This window comes from Limanda limanda, chromosome 3, assembly GCF_963576545.1.
Source record: "Limanda limanda chromosome 3, fLimLim1.1, whole genome shotgun sequence".
NCBI classification, from domain to species: Eukaryota; Metazoa; Chordata; class Actinopteri; order Pleuronectiformes; family Pleuronectidae; genus Limanda; species Limanda limanda.
Window position 1 is genome coordinate 11,500,218 of NC_083638.1, and position 20,687 is coordinate 11,520,904.

The 20,687-nt window shown below is 41.1% G+C and overlaps 2 protein-coding genes across 3 annotated transcripts; one reads left to right on the forward strand and one right to left on the reverse strand.

Annotated features, from left to right (window-relative positions):
* Positions 1 to 818: 818 nt before the first annotated feature.
* nkpd1 (NTPase, KAP family P-loop domain containing 1) lies at positions 819 to 10,835 on the forward strand. The gene is made up of 5 exons (XM_061067528.1): positions 819 to 837; positions 2,773 to 2,889; positions 7,362 to 7,684; positions 8,375 to 9,820; positions 10,548 to 10,835. The coding sequence occupies exons 1-5, from the start codon at positions 819 to 821 to the stop codon at positions 10,833 to 10,835; spliced, it is 2,193 nt and encodes a 730-aa protein (XP_060923511.1).
* Positions 10,836 to 12,207: 1,372 nt separating this feature from the next.
* LOC132998606 (LIM and senescent cell antigen-like-containing domain protein 1) lies at positions 12,208 to 20,261 on the reverse strand. 2 transcript variants are annotated; one of them, XM_061068332.1, is made up of 10 exons: positions 20,105 to 20,261; positions 18,725 to 18,881; positions 18,517 to 18,583; positions 17,461 to 17,581; positions 17,144 to 17,293; positions 16,595 to 16,745; positions 15,449 to 15,541; positions 15,230 to 15,278; positions 15,040 to 15,115; positions 12,208 to 13,554 (listed from the first exon to the last, which is right to left on the reverse strand). In XM_061068332.1, the coding sequence occupies exons 1-10, from the start codon at positions 20,131 to 20,133 to the stop codon at positions 13,440 to 13,442; spliced, it is 1,008 nt and encodes a 335-aa protein (XP_060924315.1). In that variant the 5' UTR covers positions 20,134 to 20,261; the 3' UTR covers positions 12,208 to 13,439. The 2 variants fall into 2 exon arrangements, with proteins under 2 accessions (XP_060924315.1, XP_060924316.1); XM_061068333.1 differs by lacking the exon at positions 12,208 to 13,554 and adding an exon at positions 13,561 to 14,249.
* Between the last annotated feature and the right edge of the window lie 426 nt (positions 20,262 to 20,687).

Consider the following 20,687-nt stretch of genomic DNA (forward strand, 5'->3'; position numbering starts at 1 on the left):
AGCATAAAAACGTGATGCATTTTCCATCAAAAACAATCTTCTCCTCAGTCAGCGGTAACAGATTCCCAAACTGGCACATCAGACATTCCTCAACAATATTCATTTCACAGCCTTAGGTGCACAAATCGCAAAAGTAACGAGTGGAAATGTTCATTTACTGAAGAAGGAACCTTGGCCGTTAGCTCAGAAAGTAGGATTAAACACTAACCTCCATCAATCTACTACAAAAGTTGCAGACTCATAGATGCCAGTCCCCTGAATGTGCCAGACTTCTTATTTTTTTTCATGAAGAACCATGAATGATTCACTGGGAAAATGGAAAAACCCAATATTAAAGAAAGTGTAAAAACCAATTCCGGATCTTTACCAAGATTTATTGGGGTCTTCCTTGACCAGCACACCATTTTTCCACCAAATTCATTAAGTTGTTGCTATGTCATCTTTATTACAATAAAACAGTCCAAAGTACAATCAAACATTATCCCCTTGGCGGACGAATTGAACTTTAGTTTTGATGTAAGACGGCTCACAAAGTTTCTGTTGCTTAAAAAACTTTTTTTGTGATCTCCTCATAATCGTTTGTTTAAAAACCAACACAAGTACACAGTTTGTCCCATTTGGTGATTTCGATTTCCTCACATAGAGCCAGGAAAGTGAGGAGGGACCTGTGAGCTGTGACTACACAAACCCGCAGAGACACACACACACACACACAGCTCTCCACTGCACTTCCTGAGCTGAGATCTCTGCTGCTCCTCATTCTCCTCAGGTCAAAGAGTCTTTTCTGTGAAAGCTGCACGTCCCACCAGCCAGTCATCATGTATAATCCAACAAAAGGTGAGTGATCTGCAGGTAATGACACCTCTGTGACTCAGCTTTCTCCAGCCTCCTCCGACGGGCTCTGTTTTCCCTTTCACATTCTCTGTGCAATGCTATCAGACGCCCTGTGAACACTCTAGGAATCGAAATTGGGCACACAGTGATTAGAAGTGGCTCCAGACTCTGATACTTTGGTCGGTTTAGCTCAATATTTTTTGTAGTGCTATCATCATTATCTCTGTATTAACTTCAATGCTGCACATAGGGGCATATTAACTCGGTGCTCCTAGTTGTCAGACTGGTTAATCAACGTCTTCATTTGTTGTTACTTCAATCATACACACACACACACACACACACACACACACACACACACACACACACACACACACACACACACACACACACACACACACACACTCACAATCACACACACACACAAACATATACACGCACAGCTGATTGGAGTCTCATTACAGTTGCCACAGGCTCCTATGGGCTGTATTACATTTAGTTTTAGCCCACATTACATTGCTGTTCAAAAACAAAGGTTGGATGACACCACACAGTGTCATTTTCGATGATACACTGTTTTTCCCCCCAGTCTTTCCCCAGCTTAATAACTGAATGCACATGGTGAATTCAATAATAACTGAAACTGATATCACAGTCGAGATACGTTTGATACGAAAAGAAAGACGCTCGATTCGAGTATACAACTCGGAGAGAGAATTTAGCAACAGGCAGGCAGCAACAACAACAGCAGGCGAACAGGACAAAAGGTGAAAGTCAACACATGTGCAGGGGGTCAAAACCTGGCAGGATGCAGACAGAAAGGAGGCTGAAAGAAGAAAGATGCAGCTGTTAAGACACATCAGACAAACTGACAGAAAAAGCGATGAAATAGGAGTAAAAGTGTCAACACTGTCAGTGAGAACTTTGAAAATCAAGAAGTCTTTGTTAGTTATGTATTTATTTAGTGTGATGAAACTGTCTTTATAAATAATGTCTCATTGTTTAGAAACAAAGTGGACAGATTGGATGTCTGGAACAAAAATAAAAAACAATTTCACTGATCTGTTTATTTATTCTGCTCTTTATTTTTCTTTGTGGTTCAGTCTTTTGTCCCTGTTGAGATCCTGTAATGTTGACTCTGGTTTTCCAGTGATCTGATTGGCCATTCGGCTGTTGACTGACTCTGACCTGGCAGTGACCTTAAGTGTGCTGCAAGAAGTGATTCAGCTTTGTAGGAACAAGAAACCACAACTAAACTTGAAGTTGCAATAGCACTTCGTAGTACAGGCCTCTGGTGGGGGTGGGCTGGTGAAGAGAGGATGGGAGGCAGATGCACAGGTGGGTGAGGGGAATCAATGGAGAGGGCTGAGTTCACTGCAGGGAGAAGGGAGTGGCAGGATCTGAAATGACATGAAGATTATTGGAGAGGCAAAGTAAACAGACACTGACAGACTGAATGACTAAATTGCAGCCTTGGAAGTTAATACTATACAGAAAAGTGTATATTTAGAACACAGAATAAGCTCCACTCCTGCTTTGTGAAAATTTGAATGCCCATGCAAAGTTTAAGCTGAGAACATATTCACTCGTGCAAATGTTCCCCTTATTAATGGTTGAATGAACACCTGTCATGTACCTGCGCCGTCGCTGTGCTATGATTATGCTAAACTGGGGAAAAACACGTTTTCACTTCATCAGGAACATTGTCTGTAATAATTAATCCTGCGAGCGTCTCTACTGGAGATCCTGTTTTCTCAGGTTTAATGTGCACTCGTGTTTGACGCCCCATATCGAACAGGTGTGCCAAACATTTTCTCAGCTTAAGCTCACTGAGGAGGTTATTGAGGAAGGAGTTTGCTCTGAATGAAGGCTTCGGTTAAATATATGAGAACATTTTAAAAGGACACCATGCTGTTTTTCTCTCTCCTGATCTTGCAGATGATATTTTTGCGTACGCCCTGTCCAAGACCCTGACGAAGGTTTCATCGCCTGCAACCGTGGGACTCTACTCTTCATGTCAGAATCGAATCAACATGATCCTCGGGCAAATGGAAGGTGGGTGAACCGTGTGTCTGACCGTCAGAGATGGGCAGTATTTATATTACTTGTATTTGAAATACATATTTCAATAACTTTGAGTATTTTGTAATTTGTATTTGATAGGGCCGATAAAAAATCGAACGTTATTTGTAACAAAATACTTTAGAGTGGAGTAATTTTGTATTTAATATACTCAAAATACTTTCTGTGCGAATCAGAAAACAGTTCACGAGTATGCATCAATTAACAAAATGCAGTGAATGAACAGAAGAGAAATCTAAATCAAATCAATATTTGGTGTGACCACCCTTTGCCTTCAAAACAGCATCAATTCGTCTAGGTAGACTTGCACACAGTTTTTGAAGGAACTCGGCTGGTAGGTTGTTCCAAACATCTTGGAGAACTAACCACAGATGTTCTGTGGATGTAGGCTTCCTCAAATCCTTCTGTCTCTTCATGTAATCCCAGACAGACTCGATGATGTTGAGATCAGGGCTCTGTGGGGGCCATACCATCACACCCAGGACTTCTTGTTCTTCTTTACGCTGAAGATAGTTCTTAATGACATTGGCTGTATGTTTGGGGTCGTTGTCCTGCTGCAGAATAAATTTGGTGCCAATCACACGCCTTCCTGATGGTATTGAATGATGGATAAGTATCTGCCTTTATTTCTCAGCATTGAGGATATAATTAACCCTGACCAAATCTCCAACTCCATTTGCAGAAATGCAGCCCCAAACTTGCAAGGAACCTCCACCATGCTTCACTGCTGCCTGCAGACACTCATTCCTCTGACACCAACATTTCCTCAGTTAACCAGACCGTGGTAAAACGTGTCACAATAGCTCCTGAATCATTATATATTATATACCCTCACTATTTATTCTATAAGTCCTGCCCCGCCCCTAAACAAAATTCCCAGTGATAACTTTAGAAGTTTTCGGATACTTCAGCTGACAAACAAATAAACAGCAATGAAACGTAACTTTGTTGAGAGATAACGAGAAAGATCAGTTTTATTTTAACATATTTAGTTTCTTTCAGTGTTGATGCGTCAACTCTTTTGATCTGGAGTCAACTTTAACTTTTCACTCATCAGTCCAGAGCACCTGCTGCCATTTGTCTGCACCCCAGTTCCTATGTTTTGGTGCATAGTTGAGTCGCTTGGCCTTGTTTCCATGTTGGAGGCTTTTTGGCTGCAACTCTTCCATTACTGTTTTTTTCGGTTGCTTAAACCCTAAAATCAAAAGTATTACACAATTATCAAAACCTTACACTCAAGGAGCATAACATGAGCCCAGATCTGCACCACTATAAGCACAATGTCAGCTTCACACTTTTTGCAAAACAATACACACAGTGATTTGCAAAACACTAAACACACTTGTACACATTAGACACAGAAGTATATGAAGATGTCACTTCCTTGCAATTCCTAAGCACTGACTGTCAAATGACCACCCCATGAGCCAATTGGTTAAACACAGCCATCAGGTGTGCAAACACATGATTGCTTAATTGTAGACACACCAATCAGGTTTAAACACTATACAAATGCAGCATCTGAGTTCACCTGTCTTCAACCAAACTGGAGCTTGTGCTCAAAAAAGAAGAAGAGTGAAGGTGAGAGGGGGAATCCAATGTACTGTATACCAGACCTATGCTGAACTACACAATCTTGTCTTTCACTGTATTTCGGAGAGTTTTACAGATGGATGCTGAGGAAATCCTGCATGAATTCATATACACATGAGGCAGGGTTCAACCTAACATAAGCAAGTAGGAGAGGCAGAAATATCATTGGCCACGGGGCTATAATCAGTGTCCCAGGGCAACGTGGGGGTAACATCACCCTTTGCGCTGCCATTACACAGAATGGGGTCCTCCTCCGTCACGCCAGTAGGGGCCCTTACAACACACCTCACATTCTCACATTTTTGGAGCGATTGCACAACATCGTCACAGCAGTAAACCACGGGCACCAGATGCAATACACTGGCATCTTGGTAAATGTGTCATTCCACCTCTCTGCTCTGGTCCAGAACTGGTTTCAACACCATCCACAGTTTACAGCACTATACTTTCCAGCATACTCTCCGTTTCTAAACCCAATCAAAGAGTTTTTCTCTGCATGGGGGTGGGGGGTTTACGATCTCCGGCCCCAGGCTCAGGTAGTCCTCATTCCAGGTTTCAATGAGGGGTACTGAATTTTCTGCTTGTCTGATATTTGCTGAGCTTACAGTGTTATGCACACTCCTGTATAGCATGAAAACTGGGACATGTTTTGTTTTGATTCTCAATGTTGACTGATTTGGGTATATGGAGAGAAATAAATTCTATTTTCATGAGTCTGCAGCATCGGTGTTGTGTAGAGTTTTGTGAATATATTGTCTATTTGCACTTTCTCTGTGTACTTCACTTACAGGACTCTATTCACTGAGAACTGGAATTGCTAAAAGTGTTTTAGGTTAGCAGCAGCAGTGTGTAACTGGTTCAAACAGAATTAAGTCATATGAAACGTGTGTGTTTCATATGGTAACAAAATATGTTTTTGACAAATTAGTGTATAGTTTTTAAAAGAGTGTTTCATTTTGCAAAGGATCTGAGGTGTTCTGGTGATTGGGTGTGTGGTTGTGCCAATTGTGTTTAGTGTTTTGAAACACCGGGCCCTGTTTTGAAAATCGTGCTTAAGCAATCGAAAAAAATTGTAAGACCACTTCTGATCAGACTTCTCCGGACAGTAGATGGGTGTACATGGGTCCCACTTGTCTCTGCCAGTTCTGAGCTGATGGCACTGCTTGACATCTTCCGATTTCGAAGGGAAATAAGCTTGATGTATTTTTCATCTGCTGCACTAAGTTTCCTTGGCCGACCACTGCGTCTATGATCCTCAACGTTGCCCGTTTCATTGTGCTTCTTCAAAAGAGCTTGAACAGCACATCTGGAAACCCCAGTCTGCTTTGAAATCTTTGTCTGGGAGAGACCTTGCTGATGCAGTATAACTACCTTGTGTCTTGTTGCTGTGCTCAGTCTTGCCATGGTGTATGACCTGTGACATCAAACTGTCTTTCACAACCTCACATTGGAAGCAGAGTTTGTTCCTCACCCAGTTTGAAGCCTCCTACACAGCTGTTTCTGTTTCAGTTAATGACTTTATGTTTCAACCTACATGTGAAATTGATGATCATTAGCACCTGTTTGGTATAATTGGTTGCTCATACACCTAACTATAATCCTACAAAATCCCTAACTTTGTGCAAGTGCACCTATAAGAATTAATGCTGGTTTGAAGGCAAAGGGTAGTAACACCAAGTATTGATTTGATTTAGATTTTTCTTTTGCTGCTCACTGTGCATTTTGATATTTGATGAAATTAAACTGTTAACACTTTTCAAAGCATTCTTAGTTTACAGCATTTTTTCACACCTGCCTAAAACTTTTGCGCAGTACTGTATATATACATAATCAATCAATTGTCACTGACATTCTGTGACTGTTCTTCCTTTTTTGGGGTTCACCAGAGCTTTGTGTACATTATATAGCCCAAACCTGAATCCTCTGCTATACCAAATTGTGAGAAAACGGAAAATCCAGAAAAAGTATTTTCTATATTTTAAATACAAAATACATGTATTGTATTTTGTTACATTTTGTGGCACCAGTATTTTGTATTTTATTTTGATACATTTATTTGAGGGGTATTTTGTATCAAAATACATTTTGATGTATTTTTGCCCATCCCCGCTGACCGTATGCATCCCAGCATGTTGTCCTTTCATGTGCTGGATGATTCATATATTCACAATCGACAATCAAAAACCAATAAAAAACGCAATGTTAATGAAAGTGATGAAAAATTCCTGGATCAGCCCCAAAGCTACATCTAATGGGTTCTTTCGTGGCTCATTCACCATTTCTACCTAGGTGGTCACATATCCATTCAGTAGTTTTTACATCCTGTTGACAATCAAACCAACCAACAAAAAAACAAGGATTGAGGTCAAAACATCCTTCACATAGCCTATAAAAACTCACATATTCAGAGACATCAGAACACGTAGTCACCTTGTACATTCGACTATCTGAGGATTCCAACATAAAAGGTTTTATTTCATATGTGGCGTACATGACATTGAACAGGCTGAATGGAACATGTGCAGCTGCAGCACCGAGCTCAAAGAGAAAAGTTTAAGGTTGTCTATTTGTTCCCCCGAAGGTTTAACACTACAGGGTTGCTGTAACGATTTCTTTTTAAACCTTGGCAGAAAATATTCCAGATGTTGGAACAGACTTGATGGTCACATCATAATCATTTTTCTTTATTTCTAATAACTTTGTATTTCTGCAGAGGAGTCAGGCTGATGTTTTCCCCGAAGCAGATTATGGTTTTAGTGACAAGCCTCACAACATGTCCTTTAACATGTTGTGAGATTTATCTGCCTTGATTCATATCTTTTATGCCAACATGCACATATGTTTTCCCTCAGTGTTCATGGACGAGGAGGCGGTGAAGATCGAGAATGAACACAAAGGAAAACCTCGCTCGGCTAAACAGTCACTCACAAGCTTCTTTGGACTCATTGGCCGAATGCTCTTCTACAGGCCTGTTTGGACCAAGACCAACCAGCAGCTCCAAGACATCCGGTTCGTTTATGTAGATTTCAGTGCCTGGCATTTCGCAGGCAGTGACCTGCTTTGGGCCGGGCTAGCCATACGACTGTTTCAGGCCATGCAGATAAACTTTGGGAGATTACAGCTTGCACTCTACCGTGTGTGTCAACATGATGAAGAGGACGAATACAAGAAGAAGGTTTGTCAATCATCTTACCTTTTTATTCTGCGACCAAAGACAGAATCTACAGTCACAGCCAAGTGCTAACATCAGCATGCTGATATGCTCACAAAGTAGCCTACTTAGGTGGAGTTATTGGTACCAAAGAAGCGAAGTCAAGGTTAATGGCTATTTGGCCATTGGTCATAAAGGAAAATGCTGTAACCTATGACAACTAGATCTGTTGAGTTAGGTACATAACTGTTAAAGTTTCACACATGTGGCTTGTTGATGCAACAGAGATTTAAGACGGATGGGTAGATTAAATCTCTGCGGCAGACTTCTCATATTCCTGGACATAGAAGCCATATTTTGGAGAAAGGAAAATTTTCCCTTATTGATGGTCCCAGATGAAAAGTCGGAAAAACACAGGTACAATTCACCATATATCAGGAATGATATATCATGAAATATCATTTAATTTTTTTATCTCGCAATTTAAACAGCTTATTTTGACTGAGGTAAAGTCAGGGATCAACAAATTCATTCGGATTTTTTGTCTGGGTATCTGGTTTGTATAAAAACTTCATGGCAAACAAATAATTGTCAAGATATTTAAATCAGTGAACTACCAACAAACCAATCAGCATTGCCATCTCCTTTGCTAAAGCCATGCCTGTGGTGTGTAACCTGCTTCTCATTCTGTTTTGTTTGTACAAAATCTTGTAGATTGTGGAGAATGGTACGAACAACTGGAGGTCCAAGAAGATCTGCTGCTGCCCTTTGTGGTGTTTGGTTCTGGTCATTCTTGTGGTACCAGTCATCATCCTGATATTCCTTTTGACATTTGGCCTTCCCAAACCAGATGAGCCAGATGAGGAGGCGAATAAAGCAAAAGGTTCGGTGAATATGCTAGAGGGCCTGATCATTGCTTCGTTGGGAGTCCCAGCAGCAACTGCAGTCAAATTCACCTTTCAAATGGTTAAGAACCTCATTGTCAACCAGGAAAAGAACACTAACAAGGGTATGGACACCAAGCGGGTGAGCAGCCAACTTGGTTTCATGAATGAGGTGAGAAAGGAAATATGGTTCCTGTGTCGCTTCATCCAGTTTGTGGAGTTGTGTGAGGGGAGAAGGATTCGAGTGGTGCTGAAGATCACCAATCTGGACCGCTGCGCGCCAAAGAAAATTGTGGCAGTTCTGGAAGCCATCAACATTCTTCTTTCAGACGAGGAGAGTCCGTTTATTTCTATTCTGGCAGTGGACCCAGATATTCTTGTGCAGAAAGTGAACTTTGCAGACGACTGCTTCAGCGAAGAGGACAGAGCTCATGCATTGTTGAACCGCATAGTTACTCTGGCCTTCACTATCCCACCACTGTGCGATGAGTCAAAGCACAGTTTATATTACAGCCTCACTGGTAATTCAAAAATCCCTGAGGACATGAGCGCGGAGAAAGATAATCATAGAACAGGGGAGCCCAGAAACAAATCTTGCTCAGATGTAACAGAAGTACTTATTCCACTGGAGCAGTCGAAGTCACTAACCGATAGAACTACAGCAGAATTGGATGTAAATGAAGAGGAAGTAGAGACACTGGTGATGAGCATCCTGACCAGCAATAAAGGAAATTTAGACCAGTACATGTCAGATGATGCCATGTCCATGAGGAGGGTGATCAACTCCATTCGCGTGACCGTGATCATCATGATAGCCTTGAAAAAACAGCTTCCTGAACCAGAGGACGTGGCAGCATGGGTGGTCTTAGCCAATCAGTGGCCCTGCCGACTCAGCTGGATCATCCAGTGCGCGGAAGATGCTGAGCAGAGAGCAGCTATTGATGGTAAGAGCGTGGACGCCACAAAAACCCTGTGGGAAGTCTTCAGAGAGTCCAAGGCAGAGCTCTACGTGATGAGTGCACAGATCGAGGAGCTCCTCGAGCAGGACGGAGATCCTGAGATGTTTGAAAGGTTTCTCACGGTAGATTTCCAGTTCACCGTAAAGGACCTGAAGACATTTGAAGAGGTGACGGTGAACCTGGATCACACCATCAGGAAGGAGCTGGCTCAGATGAGAGGGACGTCCAGGCTGAAGGATTCTGGTTGGATGAGGGACCTGGCTCCTCTACCAATCACAACTATTATCAATATGGATACAGAGGGTGTATGCAAAGAGGTAAGACACTTTTTTTAAAAGTTACAATCGGCATGATTTCAGTCCTGGGTAGTTTGAGCAGATTTAATTCAGAAATACAACAGGAAAACAACTGCTGTGCCAAACAAAGTCATGTTTTGACGAAGAAGTCAGTCAATAATCAACCTTTTCCCATCGAGCCATGAGCATTTCTCTACACAGCTGTAGAGCTTACTCAGACGAGCAGGTTGGAGTCATGCCGCCCGTCGCCTGCAGCTCTTCATCGAACAGCTCAACGTGGCTGCTGCTTCTCAATGTCTCAATTTCTCCCTGTAAAATTGAATAGTCACCCACTGCTAAAAACAGAGAAGTCTGTTTTTGCACTAACCTTAGTGGCATATGAATAGAGCTTCCAGAGATTGCTTCACGCTAAAAGTCACCGGAACAGCTGTTAACTCAATACAGTTCCGCAGTAATACACTTAAAGAGGTTACAAAATATTAGATACCTGCGTAGTTCCCTGTGTATCCCCCCCTGCATGAATAGTTTATTTGAAATCAGCACAATAACAACAGCAGACTTCTCCACTAACATCAAATAGAACTATTTTACTATGACTTGTTATTTATTCAGAGTAATGTGTTTTGTCACCTCTCGTGATACTGCAAATCAAAATCAGATGCAACAGAAAGTGATTTCTTAATTCATTAATTTCATTTTGTAACAGGAAGTACACTTACAATCATTTCAATGTCTTTTCTTTCCCTAGTTGGAGAGGATGAAATACCCTAGCAAGTATATTGATAAAGTGGAGAGCAACGGGCTCAATGGTATGGCTCTGCTCTTTGGTAACATTGACGACCTCAAAGACCTCCTAGACATGACCTATGGAGAATGGGCGACCTTCAGACTGCACTTCCTGGGTTCATTATCACATCTCCGAGCTCAGAACAAGAACCTGCTGCCTACCCCTCCTCAACCTCAAAACCAGCTCCTGAGATTCAAAGCACATAAGCAACATCATTACTCGTCCACTGCCAGTCTGGTTAGCAGCTAGAGGTAGGAAGTAAGTTAGATGTACATAAAATCACGATCTGCATGTGAACCATTAGGGACAAATATCATCAACATACATGTTTGCTAAATGTTTCAGTGTTACAAATAAATGATTAAAGGTTTAGTGCAACGTTCTTGGAAATATCTGATTCTTGCCAAGGTTAGATGAGAAGATCTTGAGCGCTCTCATGTCTCAGTCTATTGTTTCAGTGCTAAATGTGAAGCTATAGCAGGCAGGTAAATATTGTATATTAGAATAGCATAAAGACTAGGAGTAGGCCAGGGAATACTGCTACTCTGACTATGATGTGTGGAAAAAGGCCTGTGTCAGTGCCGCAAGTTGATCCGACTGGACCCATTGTCATTCTGCTCCAGCTTAATTGTATTTCTTTCATTGTCATTCACAATGATCTTGGGCAACACAAAGCCCAAGATGCCAAATTTGCACACGGGAAGAGGATCACTGTCCTAGCTGCCCCCCTCCCTAAAATATATTCAGCATCACTTTGCTTAACTTCTTAATCTGCTAATGACTGCATCTTACCAACTTTGTCAAACTGTCTACATGCACACCCCGCCTGAAACCCATGGAGTGATTTCCCCTCATCCCTCCCTGTGTTCTCAACAGGAGCACGATGAGCTACTGAGCCTTGATGACTCAATAAATTGCATTTAGATTTCATTTGTTAGCTCTTGGTATTGCTCATATTCAGTCACTGTCACACTGTTATGGCTTATTGTGACATTTGGATAGAATGGAGCTGTTGTTTATTTTGGGAGTAAAACTATGAATACTGTGACATATCAAAATGTCTGATGTGAAAAAAGCCTTTTATGAGATACTGTTTACTTTTTCTTGTTTTAGTTTTACGTCTTTGTGAGAAGAATATCTAGCAAACAGAAAGGGATGTGGAATTTAAGCTGTGAAGCTGTCAGCTCTTTATGAGATGAAACCCAGACTCTTGCTTAACCACTTAAGTTCTGTTTAAGTGTAAAATTACAATATTTTATGACTTCCATACTTGGAAGTAAATCTTTTTTAGTCCATTAACAATTCACAGAATGATGTAGTTCACTGTGAGGATGAAAAAGAGGCTCGCTCATGCAAAAAACTCCCACACAAGGGAAGTTTTTATGTCTTTTATTCTTGTTTTAAAACTTTTATGGTTTTCATTCTATATGTACTGTAACTTTACTGTGCAATCTGAAAAGAGGTTGTAGGTGCTTGATGTTCGTGTGCTCATAAACACTTGCCAAAAGTTTTAACAACCTTAATTAAAGTGGGAGAAAGTTGAGGACGTGGTCATCACCATGATTCAGTGTCACAGGAGGCTTCATTTTCCAAGCCTGAAAGGACACAGACACAATTTATTTGGTTCTTTCAACAACTGAAATCCATTGTGATGGTTTCAGGCAACGTTTATTGATCATTCAACAGAAAACCTAACACTGTATATTTCCTGCAATGAATTGTAATTCTCCATTTCATGCAAAATTTAAAATGTAAACTCTGACATGTGAAATATGCAAAACTTAATAAAAAAATGCTCATCTACACATTTTTGTTGTAGGTCACTTTTTTAAAGCCCATTTTCCTGTCTGCAAACAATGTGCCGACTCATTCATGATATTTTACCATCAAAGCGTTCACATGTTAATTAATAAGCAGAAGGTACATTTTTTCTGTTTAGCTTTGAACCGTTTTCCTGCAGAAATTTGGCTAAATATAACAGTGGCAAACTCCAGGCATTCACAGTACAAGCAATAACATCACACTAAGCATACAGTCCAAACAACAGGTCACTTTAAAAGATTATTTTGTTTCCTTATCTCTTATTTTCTCCCAATGCTCTCTTTGTAAATATTAAGATTATGGGACGATTGGACGAATTAACAACCATAGACTAGTTATTTGGATAAAATAAGTACCGAGGAATTATTTATCTTTCACAACAGAATGATAAGTGGCAAGAAGCAAACAGTTGAAATCATTGCATAGAAACTTCTGACTTATGTTTAATATACATATGTATATATATCCAGGTGTGGATTAATTGACACTTAATTTTGATTGTTTTCTTGCAACATTATTTAATTTCAATATCAGGGGGAAGAGACATTAAAATACCCTAAAGACCACAGTGGTTGTGGTGAAAAGTCGAGTAAACCTCTTCTTTCAGTCGATACTTTATCTAAATCAGATTCTACACTAAGGCATGAGTATTTGCATTTTAAGACACAGTTCATATATTCAAGGTAATTGCAATACAAGCTTCAAATTCAATAAGAAGTTTTAGACAGAGAAAATGCAGTTAATTAAAGTCACTTTTCTTGGACAGGAGAAGAAACAATATGTGGACAATTTAGTTTAGGAATGTATAAAAAAAAATTAAAAACAGGACGAAAAAAACATCTGCTAACGTGTCTGCACATTGACCACAATGGTGTATTTTTATATTTACATATTTTTGAATGGATCCCTGATTTACATGTTTCATATTGATATACTAGTGTAATGCCAGGCTCTCGTGTTGTAAGGCAGCAGGTATTTTATTACCACAGGCACAGCAGGAATATAGTCACCCTACTTTCAAGGTCGTCTGCCTCACTTGCGTCCCAACGACTCTGCAAGCTTCTTGAGCCTTTTCTTCAGCTCCAGAGGAAACTTCTCGTAGCACTTTTTACAGACAGGCTTCATGTCAAACTCAACAAACTTATTTCTGCAAAGGAAAAACAACACACCATGTAAATGCAAAATATTGATTTAATGACTTGTCTCTGGCATACATTAACCTTTCCAGATCTGCCCCCCACCTGCATAGTTCTGTATCTAAATATTATTACCACAGCAGGTTAGAATTTATTCAATGTCATCATCTCCTCACTTTGAATTATATTATAATTAAAGCCATACTTTTAGTAGGTAATTCACCATCTTATCATCTTGACTTATAATGGGATCCATTGAAATTATCCTTATTATAGCTTTGCCCTTTACTGCAATGTAGCAATTGCTTATCTCATATTTAAAAAGTCTTGATGGAAGCTTAAGCTTCTCATAAGCAGCAATCGGGAAAAACTTGTGTCTAATATACAGCTATAGTTCCGAGATTTATACTTATAAAACAAAAACGAGTCCTGGTTTGACCTAAGAAAATATAGAATGATATGATGCAGTACTGTCATGGGAGTAAAGAAGGAGCAGCACATAAAAAGAAGAAGGCAGAGATAACACCAACCAACGGAGAGAGTGGCGAATCGTAAAGAATAATAACTTCACAGACACACAGCAGGTTTTTTCTTGCGGTCTTTGGCATCACGCTCACGTCGAGCCAGGCGGCGTTTCAGCTCCTCGGGCATGCGCTCATAGCAGTGCTTGCACACTGGCCTCAGGTCAATTTCAACAAACTTATCTCTGAATTACCGTAGACGCAGCAAGTGAAGCATGAAAGAAGAGAAATTGGAGGAAATGGGTCGGGGCAGGAAAGGGAGAGGAGTCAAAGAGGGAGGAGTTGTAGGAGCCAGGTGTTAGGTCAGGACACGGAAAGTGGCAGTGTTACATAGAACTGGGACTCTGTTCGGACCTGGTTTTAACATCAGTTCTGATCAGTGCGGTCACAAGTGGCCGGTGCTAAGCACAGTTCTCAATGTGTCGTGAGATTGGATCATTCAGACAACATTCAGAGGTGGTCGAGGACACATGGGGCCACATTACTTTTGCTTTGTGAACGCAAATTCGACCTGAGCCACATAAGACCGACCTCCAACTCAGCTGACGTCTTTCATCACCTAAATTAAACCTTTTGTGTGTCCATACGTTTGTTTATTTTTAGCCAATCACCACAAATTGCTAAAATCTTTCTTCATAGTTGCACTCATTGATTCATTCTGCCCACCCTGACTCTGCTTGCTCTCTTTCTCTCTCGCATCAACACACAGACACACCCACAAACATTGTCATCGGACACAATTGTAAACTCACACTGGGTCAAACTAAATAATTTGGTCTTCCAAAACACAAGTGACAGTTGTGAGGAGTTTGGATCAGATCACAAGTGGTCACATGAGCCACATTTAGGAATACAAACTTAACACTGACCAGTTGTGATCTCTCAGGACAGATGTTAATACCAGGTCTGAGAGAATCAGCTGTAAGTATTATACACAAGATGCTAGTAAAGAAGCAGTTAATGAGCATCACTTACCTGAGAGTGAGTTTGATGTTGCAGGTGGAGCAGGAGAAACAACTGACACACCAGGCCTTGTTAAGGGCAGACACGACTGTGGAGGAGAAAGAAGAAGAATCCCAAAACTGTTGGTATCTTCAAGCAACATTCTGTCTTCATTACTATTAAAGTCTGTACTAGATACGAGCTTTATTATATTTATACTCACCATCGCCCTCAATCACACGGTTGCAGTGATAGCACACATCGCCGAAGAGCTTAATAGAAAAACAAGGAGATTAGGGGTTCAGCCAGCAAACACAACATGTATTTGGTGAAGCGATAAGATCCTATTAGTTGCGTACTCTTTTTTTTCCGGGGACTTTACCCGCATCATCATGTCTGTCATGTCCTTGAAGCCATTATTTTCTCTGGGCCTCTTTCTTACCTGGTTATAATGAGTCTCGCAGTACGCCAACCCCTTTCTCTCATAGTGGCGATGGCCAAGGAAAGGTTTCTCGCACTTGGCGCACACAAAATGCTGTGGACAAAAACAAAAGGTTGCTGAAGGCAAGAAGGGAAACTCCTAACGAAGGCATGTGAAACTGACTCAGGTAGGGGGGGGGTTCCTACTTCCAACACACTACGTGAGCAATGCTACCTTTCTAATGCCCGCTAAATAAAAGTTCATGAAGTAGTTGGTCGCAAAATTAATTCCAGCTAATGACCGTTTTTTAGAATGAAACCGGCTTCTATATACTTTTGATAGTGTTGGGGTTTTTTTGAGCAGTTTAAGATTCAGCAGCCTGCAGGCAGACAGACGAACACACAATTTGTTCTGCTGTGCTCTGCCTCAGGAGAAACAATCTTTTTTACAAGCGCTCACATCTCTCCGACTGCCTCAAATCAAATTAGCTCATTTACAGTCTTTTGGTTTTAAAGTGGTTTATTTAATGAATTCATTTTCCTTTGCATAAGTAATGGTAACTAAATGTGAAACTCATAATAGATTCTTATTCTGCTTTTGTGCCAAGGCATCATTGCACATAATATGAAATGTAAAAAGGTGTCCGTTATGACATTTGTCCACTTTTATTCATGTGACAGGAGTCCCTCTAAAGCCCATTTCCTGTCGTCCAGCTGACAATGTGCAGAACAGTTTTCACAGAGACACTTGTTAAGTTTTGCATGAATTAATAGCACATCATTTTGTTAATCATTCTTAATTATTCTATTAGCTTTCTGTGTTTAATGGCCCATTATGTGCAACTCTGGGAATCTGGACACCTCAAGTTGGAAGCTGAATGCAAAGATTATGTCTGGATGAGTAACACTTTCAATTTTCTGTGCAATCCAATTACTGAAAAAAAATAAACTTACAATGCTTATCTTTATTTCTTCCAAACAAATGCTAAACCGTGAACACATGATTGGTATGCAAGTGTGGCCTTTAAGCTTTCTCTAGGAGGGACAAACGCGTAGGCCTCAGAATAACAAGCAGGAATATAAGCATATAAACATGACTCTGAAAATGCAGGAATGCAACACTGTACCCAGTGTTATTAATAAATAGTCGGAGTTCTTGTTCACAAACCTCCACATGCCACTGCTTGCCCATAGCATTGACAACCCGCCCCTCAATGGGTCTCCTGCAGGCACCACAGATTGGAACACCCATCTTGTCGTGGCAGGGCAAACAGTAAAGCTCTCCCTTTAGTTCCCTGGCATCTGATGTCAATTCCTTCCTGGGTTCAGAGAAAAGGTAAAACATAAATCAAAGAAAACTGTCTTTGAAGTCGCTATTATGAGTTTTACTCATACATGATGAAGACGCAGACGAAAGGTGTCAACTTGGAGAGACAGAGACATTCAAGAGCTTCTGGTGATACGGGCCGACTCCATTGTCGATGAACTGTAAATAATCTTGATCTTCACAGCGAAATTTGTTTGCCTCCTGCGTGCTGCACCACTCCTTGCCTCAATGCTCTGGGAGATTTATGTGTTGTTGTGAACATGTCTGACCAGATGCGTTGTTCATATGTGAAAGGCAAACTCCAGAGAAGATCTGGACCCTGATGAGTGGATATTCCCTCGAGTTGCTGTTTTCAGTTAAAAAACAATGAGGTGTAATGTTAAGACTGACCCACAGTTGTTGCAGTTGAAGTGGTCCGGATGATAGGGATCATTCTTAAAGATCAGTGGCTGCTCCTCTATGATAGAATGGCACTTCTGGCAGATGTACTTGCCGAGCCCACGAGCTTTCTCACGGTTATGGCACGGGCGACAGAGGTGCCTGAAATAGAGGAGAATAAAGTTTAGTGGTCTGCAGCTGCTCCAAACTCCAACATATTCGCAAGGAAGGAGCAGTGAGTGAGTCACCGGGCCCATTGTGTGCGTAACCACATCTTCCACAGGCTGTCACAGTCTTATATTAAGTCTGTAATAAGATGGGATACTTGCCTGCCAGCATTTTTGACAAATCCCACGTCTGCAAGCACCGCCTGGCAAATGTCACAGCAGAAGCAGTCTGGGTGCCAACTATTGTTCATGGCCTTAATGACACGACCGATGATGAACTCCCCTGAGGGAAACCACAAGTGAGAGGTCATCTTAAGGAAAGTATAAGTTTGTCTTTTCCAATATTGCCTGAGCTAGTAGCTTTTCTTCTTTTATTACTGTATAGAAGTCAATAATGTGCACTCCATCACATAGGAGTCCTGCAGTTACTGCAATGCACTGCAGTGCTTTCTATAGTGTTCTCAAAGTGACACTTGAATGGTGAATGCGTTTTAATTGTCCATTTAATTTAATCAGAGCATGCGTCTGTCCCTGGCCACCCTCGAGCTGTATTTAAACTAATCTTACGTGGCACTAAAAGGTATCTTGGGTGATCTAAATGCAAGTGAGAGGTTCTAAGTGAAAGTGTTAATATACTTGAGGTTCAGTGAGGACACATTTGAAGCTGATCTCACAAATAAAATATGAAGGTCAGGGATTCTTAGACAGACATAAGCACCCCGGTGCAGTGGTTTAGAGAGGAGGAGGTGCTGTGAATGCATTGTTATAAAGTGCTTTGTTCTGAAATGTCTGCGATATCTCCAGATACTGTACATCTCTATGCTCTTTATCAGGGACCGACCGGAAAGTTTGGCAGGCCACCGTATTAATCGTTTTATATCTGCCAATGCCAAACAAGGTAACACAGTCATATTAATCTGTGCCAAATCCAAAAAGGCCAAAACAAGCTTCTTCTCTCTCCATAAGTGGGAATGTCGTATTTTCCTGTGTGGCTCCAGTCGCCATTTTAATAAAATCAAAAGTACATCTACACATAGTCTGACTGTGATGGGACTTCAGTGTGACAGGAGTAGAGTTAAATGAAAACTAACATTAAGACCTACCTAATGTATTTAAGACAGTGCTTAATAATACTAAAAACAATAATATTCAAGGCCGAGAATTCAGACTATTTTTTGACACTGCTAAAATGACACTGTGAGAAACTGTCACACTCACCACACTGGTGACAGCAAGGAGCAAAGAGCATCTGGAAGTCATGTTCACAGTATTTTCTTCCTTCAAACTGGGAGGAGAAGGAGGTTAAGATACATTCACAGGCAACATGCTCTATATAGTGCAGCAGAAAAATCGTTACCACTCTCACTACCGCTCATCATTGTGAAATGAATTATGGTGATGGCTGCAGGATATCTGAGTGCACTACCTCATAGAAGAGTCCCTCTGGAAACTGCTGGAAGCACTGGGCACACACAAAGCAGTGCTCGTGGTACAGCTCCCCATTACTGTTGACGATCTTCTCCGTCGGAGCGAAGCCGCTCTTACATCGCTCGCAGGCCGCGTTGGCCAGGGCATTAGCAATGCTGTTACAAGAGACAAGAAAAGACCTATTAGTGCATTTACTTCCCCCAGAGCCCCGATGACAAATAACTGGGATGCGAGGCCGGACCAGTGTTCATCATTTCACACGTCACTCCCACACGAGCAGCTGAGCTCGTTTCAGCTGCTGTCAGCGCGAGGGAATACAAATGATGTGTGCATCAGTTTGGGGAACTTGCTCAACACTTACTCACAGCACAGTCACTGCCTTATATGGTCAAGACGTGGAGGTACTGGAGCCGAGCTGAGACTCTGCAGCCTTTCCTCCTTACACACATATAAACAATAGAGCTATGACACTTAATTGATTCACTCGCTCTAAATTGAGAAAATCGATTGCCAATTATAATGAGAATTGATTATCTGCAAATATTTGTTCCAAACAACTGGTGGAAACCTTTCAAAATTGGATGATTTCCTATGATTATCTTTGTATCTTAATATTTATGCAGATTTTAGAATATTTATTTGATTATATTAAGACTCTTGTAAACCCAGTTGCAGCTAACATTGTAAAATACTACAAATATTACAAACTGATTATTATTACTAATTATATTAGTTGACCATGGAAAGTGTTGCAGCCCTACTACACCCACAGAGACACACAAACTAACCCACCAATTACCTATTACCTAAGTTAAATGCATATTAACCAAATTAAATCATGAGCGACAACTGACTTCATTATTATCATTATACCAGTTTATTATTTCTCTTGAACATAAATGTGTATAAAGTAACATTATATATTGAATTTAACAAACCCAACCAAACGTATTATGAAGTTAGTCCAGTTATGACATTAGTATTTAATTACTTTACTTTAATTAAGTTCACGTACGGTTGCTGAGGGCAAAACGTTTTCATATAAACTTAATTTTACCTAAAGTTAGAGCTAACTAGCATGCTAACCCAACAGTTAGGTCCAGTTACGCTAATGTTGATTAAGCAACAATAACAAATCAACCGTGAACAAACGCTTGGATTTTTGCTATGAAGCTAGACACAGATCGTTACTAACATATTTCCAAGTACTTAAAAAACCGGGTTTCTAGCAGCATGGAGGTAGCGGTGAGCTAACTGTGCCCCAATGCTAACAAGCTAGCACACCGTTAGCTTTAGCTTGCTAGCCTCCGGAGCTAACGGACCATCGGCCGGAAGTTGTTTACGTCTTCCCGAGCGGAACCAAGAGATCGTACATTACCTGCCCGTCATCCCTGCGACCCCCAGCATCCCCTCGTATCAGGGGCTTCAGCTCCGGTGTGGATGCGGTGACACGGACACTTGAAGCTAGTTCCTCCCGCTGAACTACCAAAGTTTTCCGGGTTGCTTCAAGGGGCTCGTCCTGCTCCTCGTCCCCTCCCAGCGGTGCCAGCGAGCCGGCAGGGGGCGGCGGCTCCGACCCGCCTACACGGGGGGAGGCTGCCGAGGAGAAGCAGCAGCAGCTGGGGAAACCTGGGGAGGGTTTTTTTTTTGATATTCTTTATTTTTTGAGAGTTGTTTTCAAAAACTTACATCAGCCTAAAGGCAATTTTCTTTCTTCTGCTGTCAAACTTGTTCAAATTTGGGTAACGTTGTACATTTTGGGAGAGGTAGACAATAATCACAGATCAATAGAGAAAAACAAATAAATGAATAAAAACAACCCGGACAAAACACATGTTAGAGGGTGAGAATGGGATAGAGGTCGATGAGGCTTGCTAAATCAAGGCAACATTACAGGATCATTCATTCAATACCTCCACAAAGTCTGGCCGTAAAGGTTTTACATATCTCACCCATTTGTT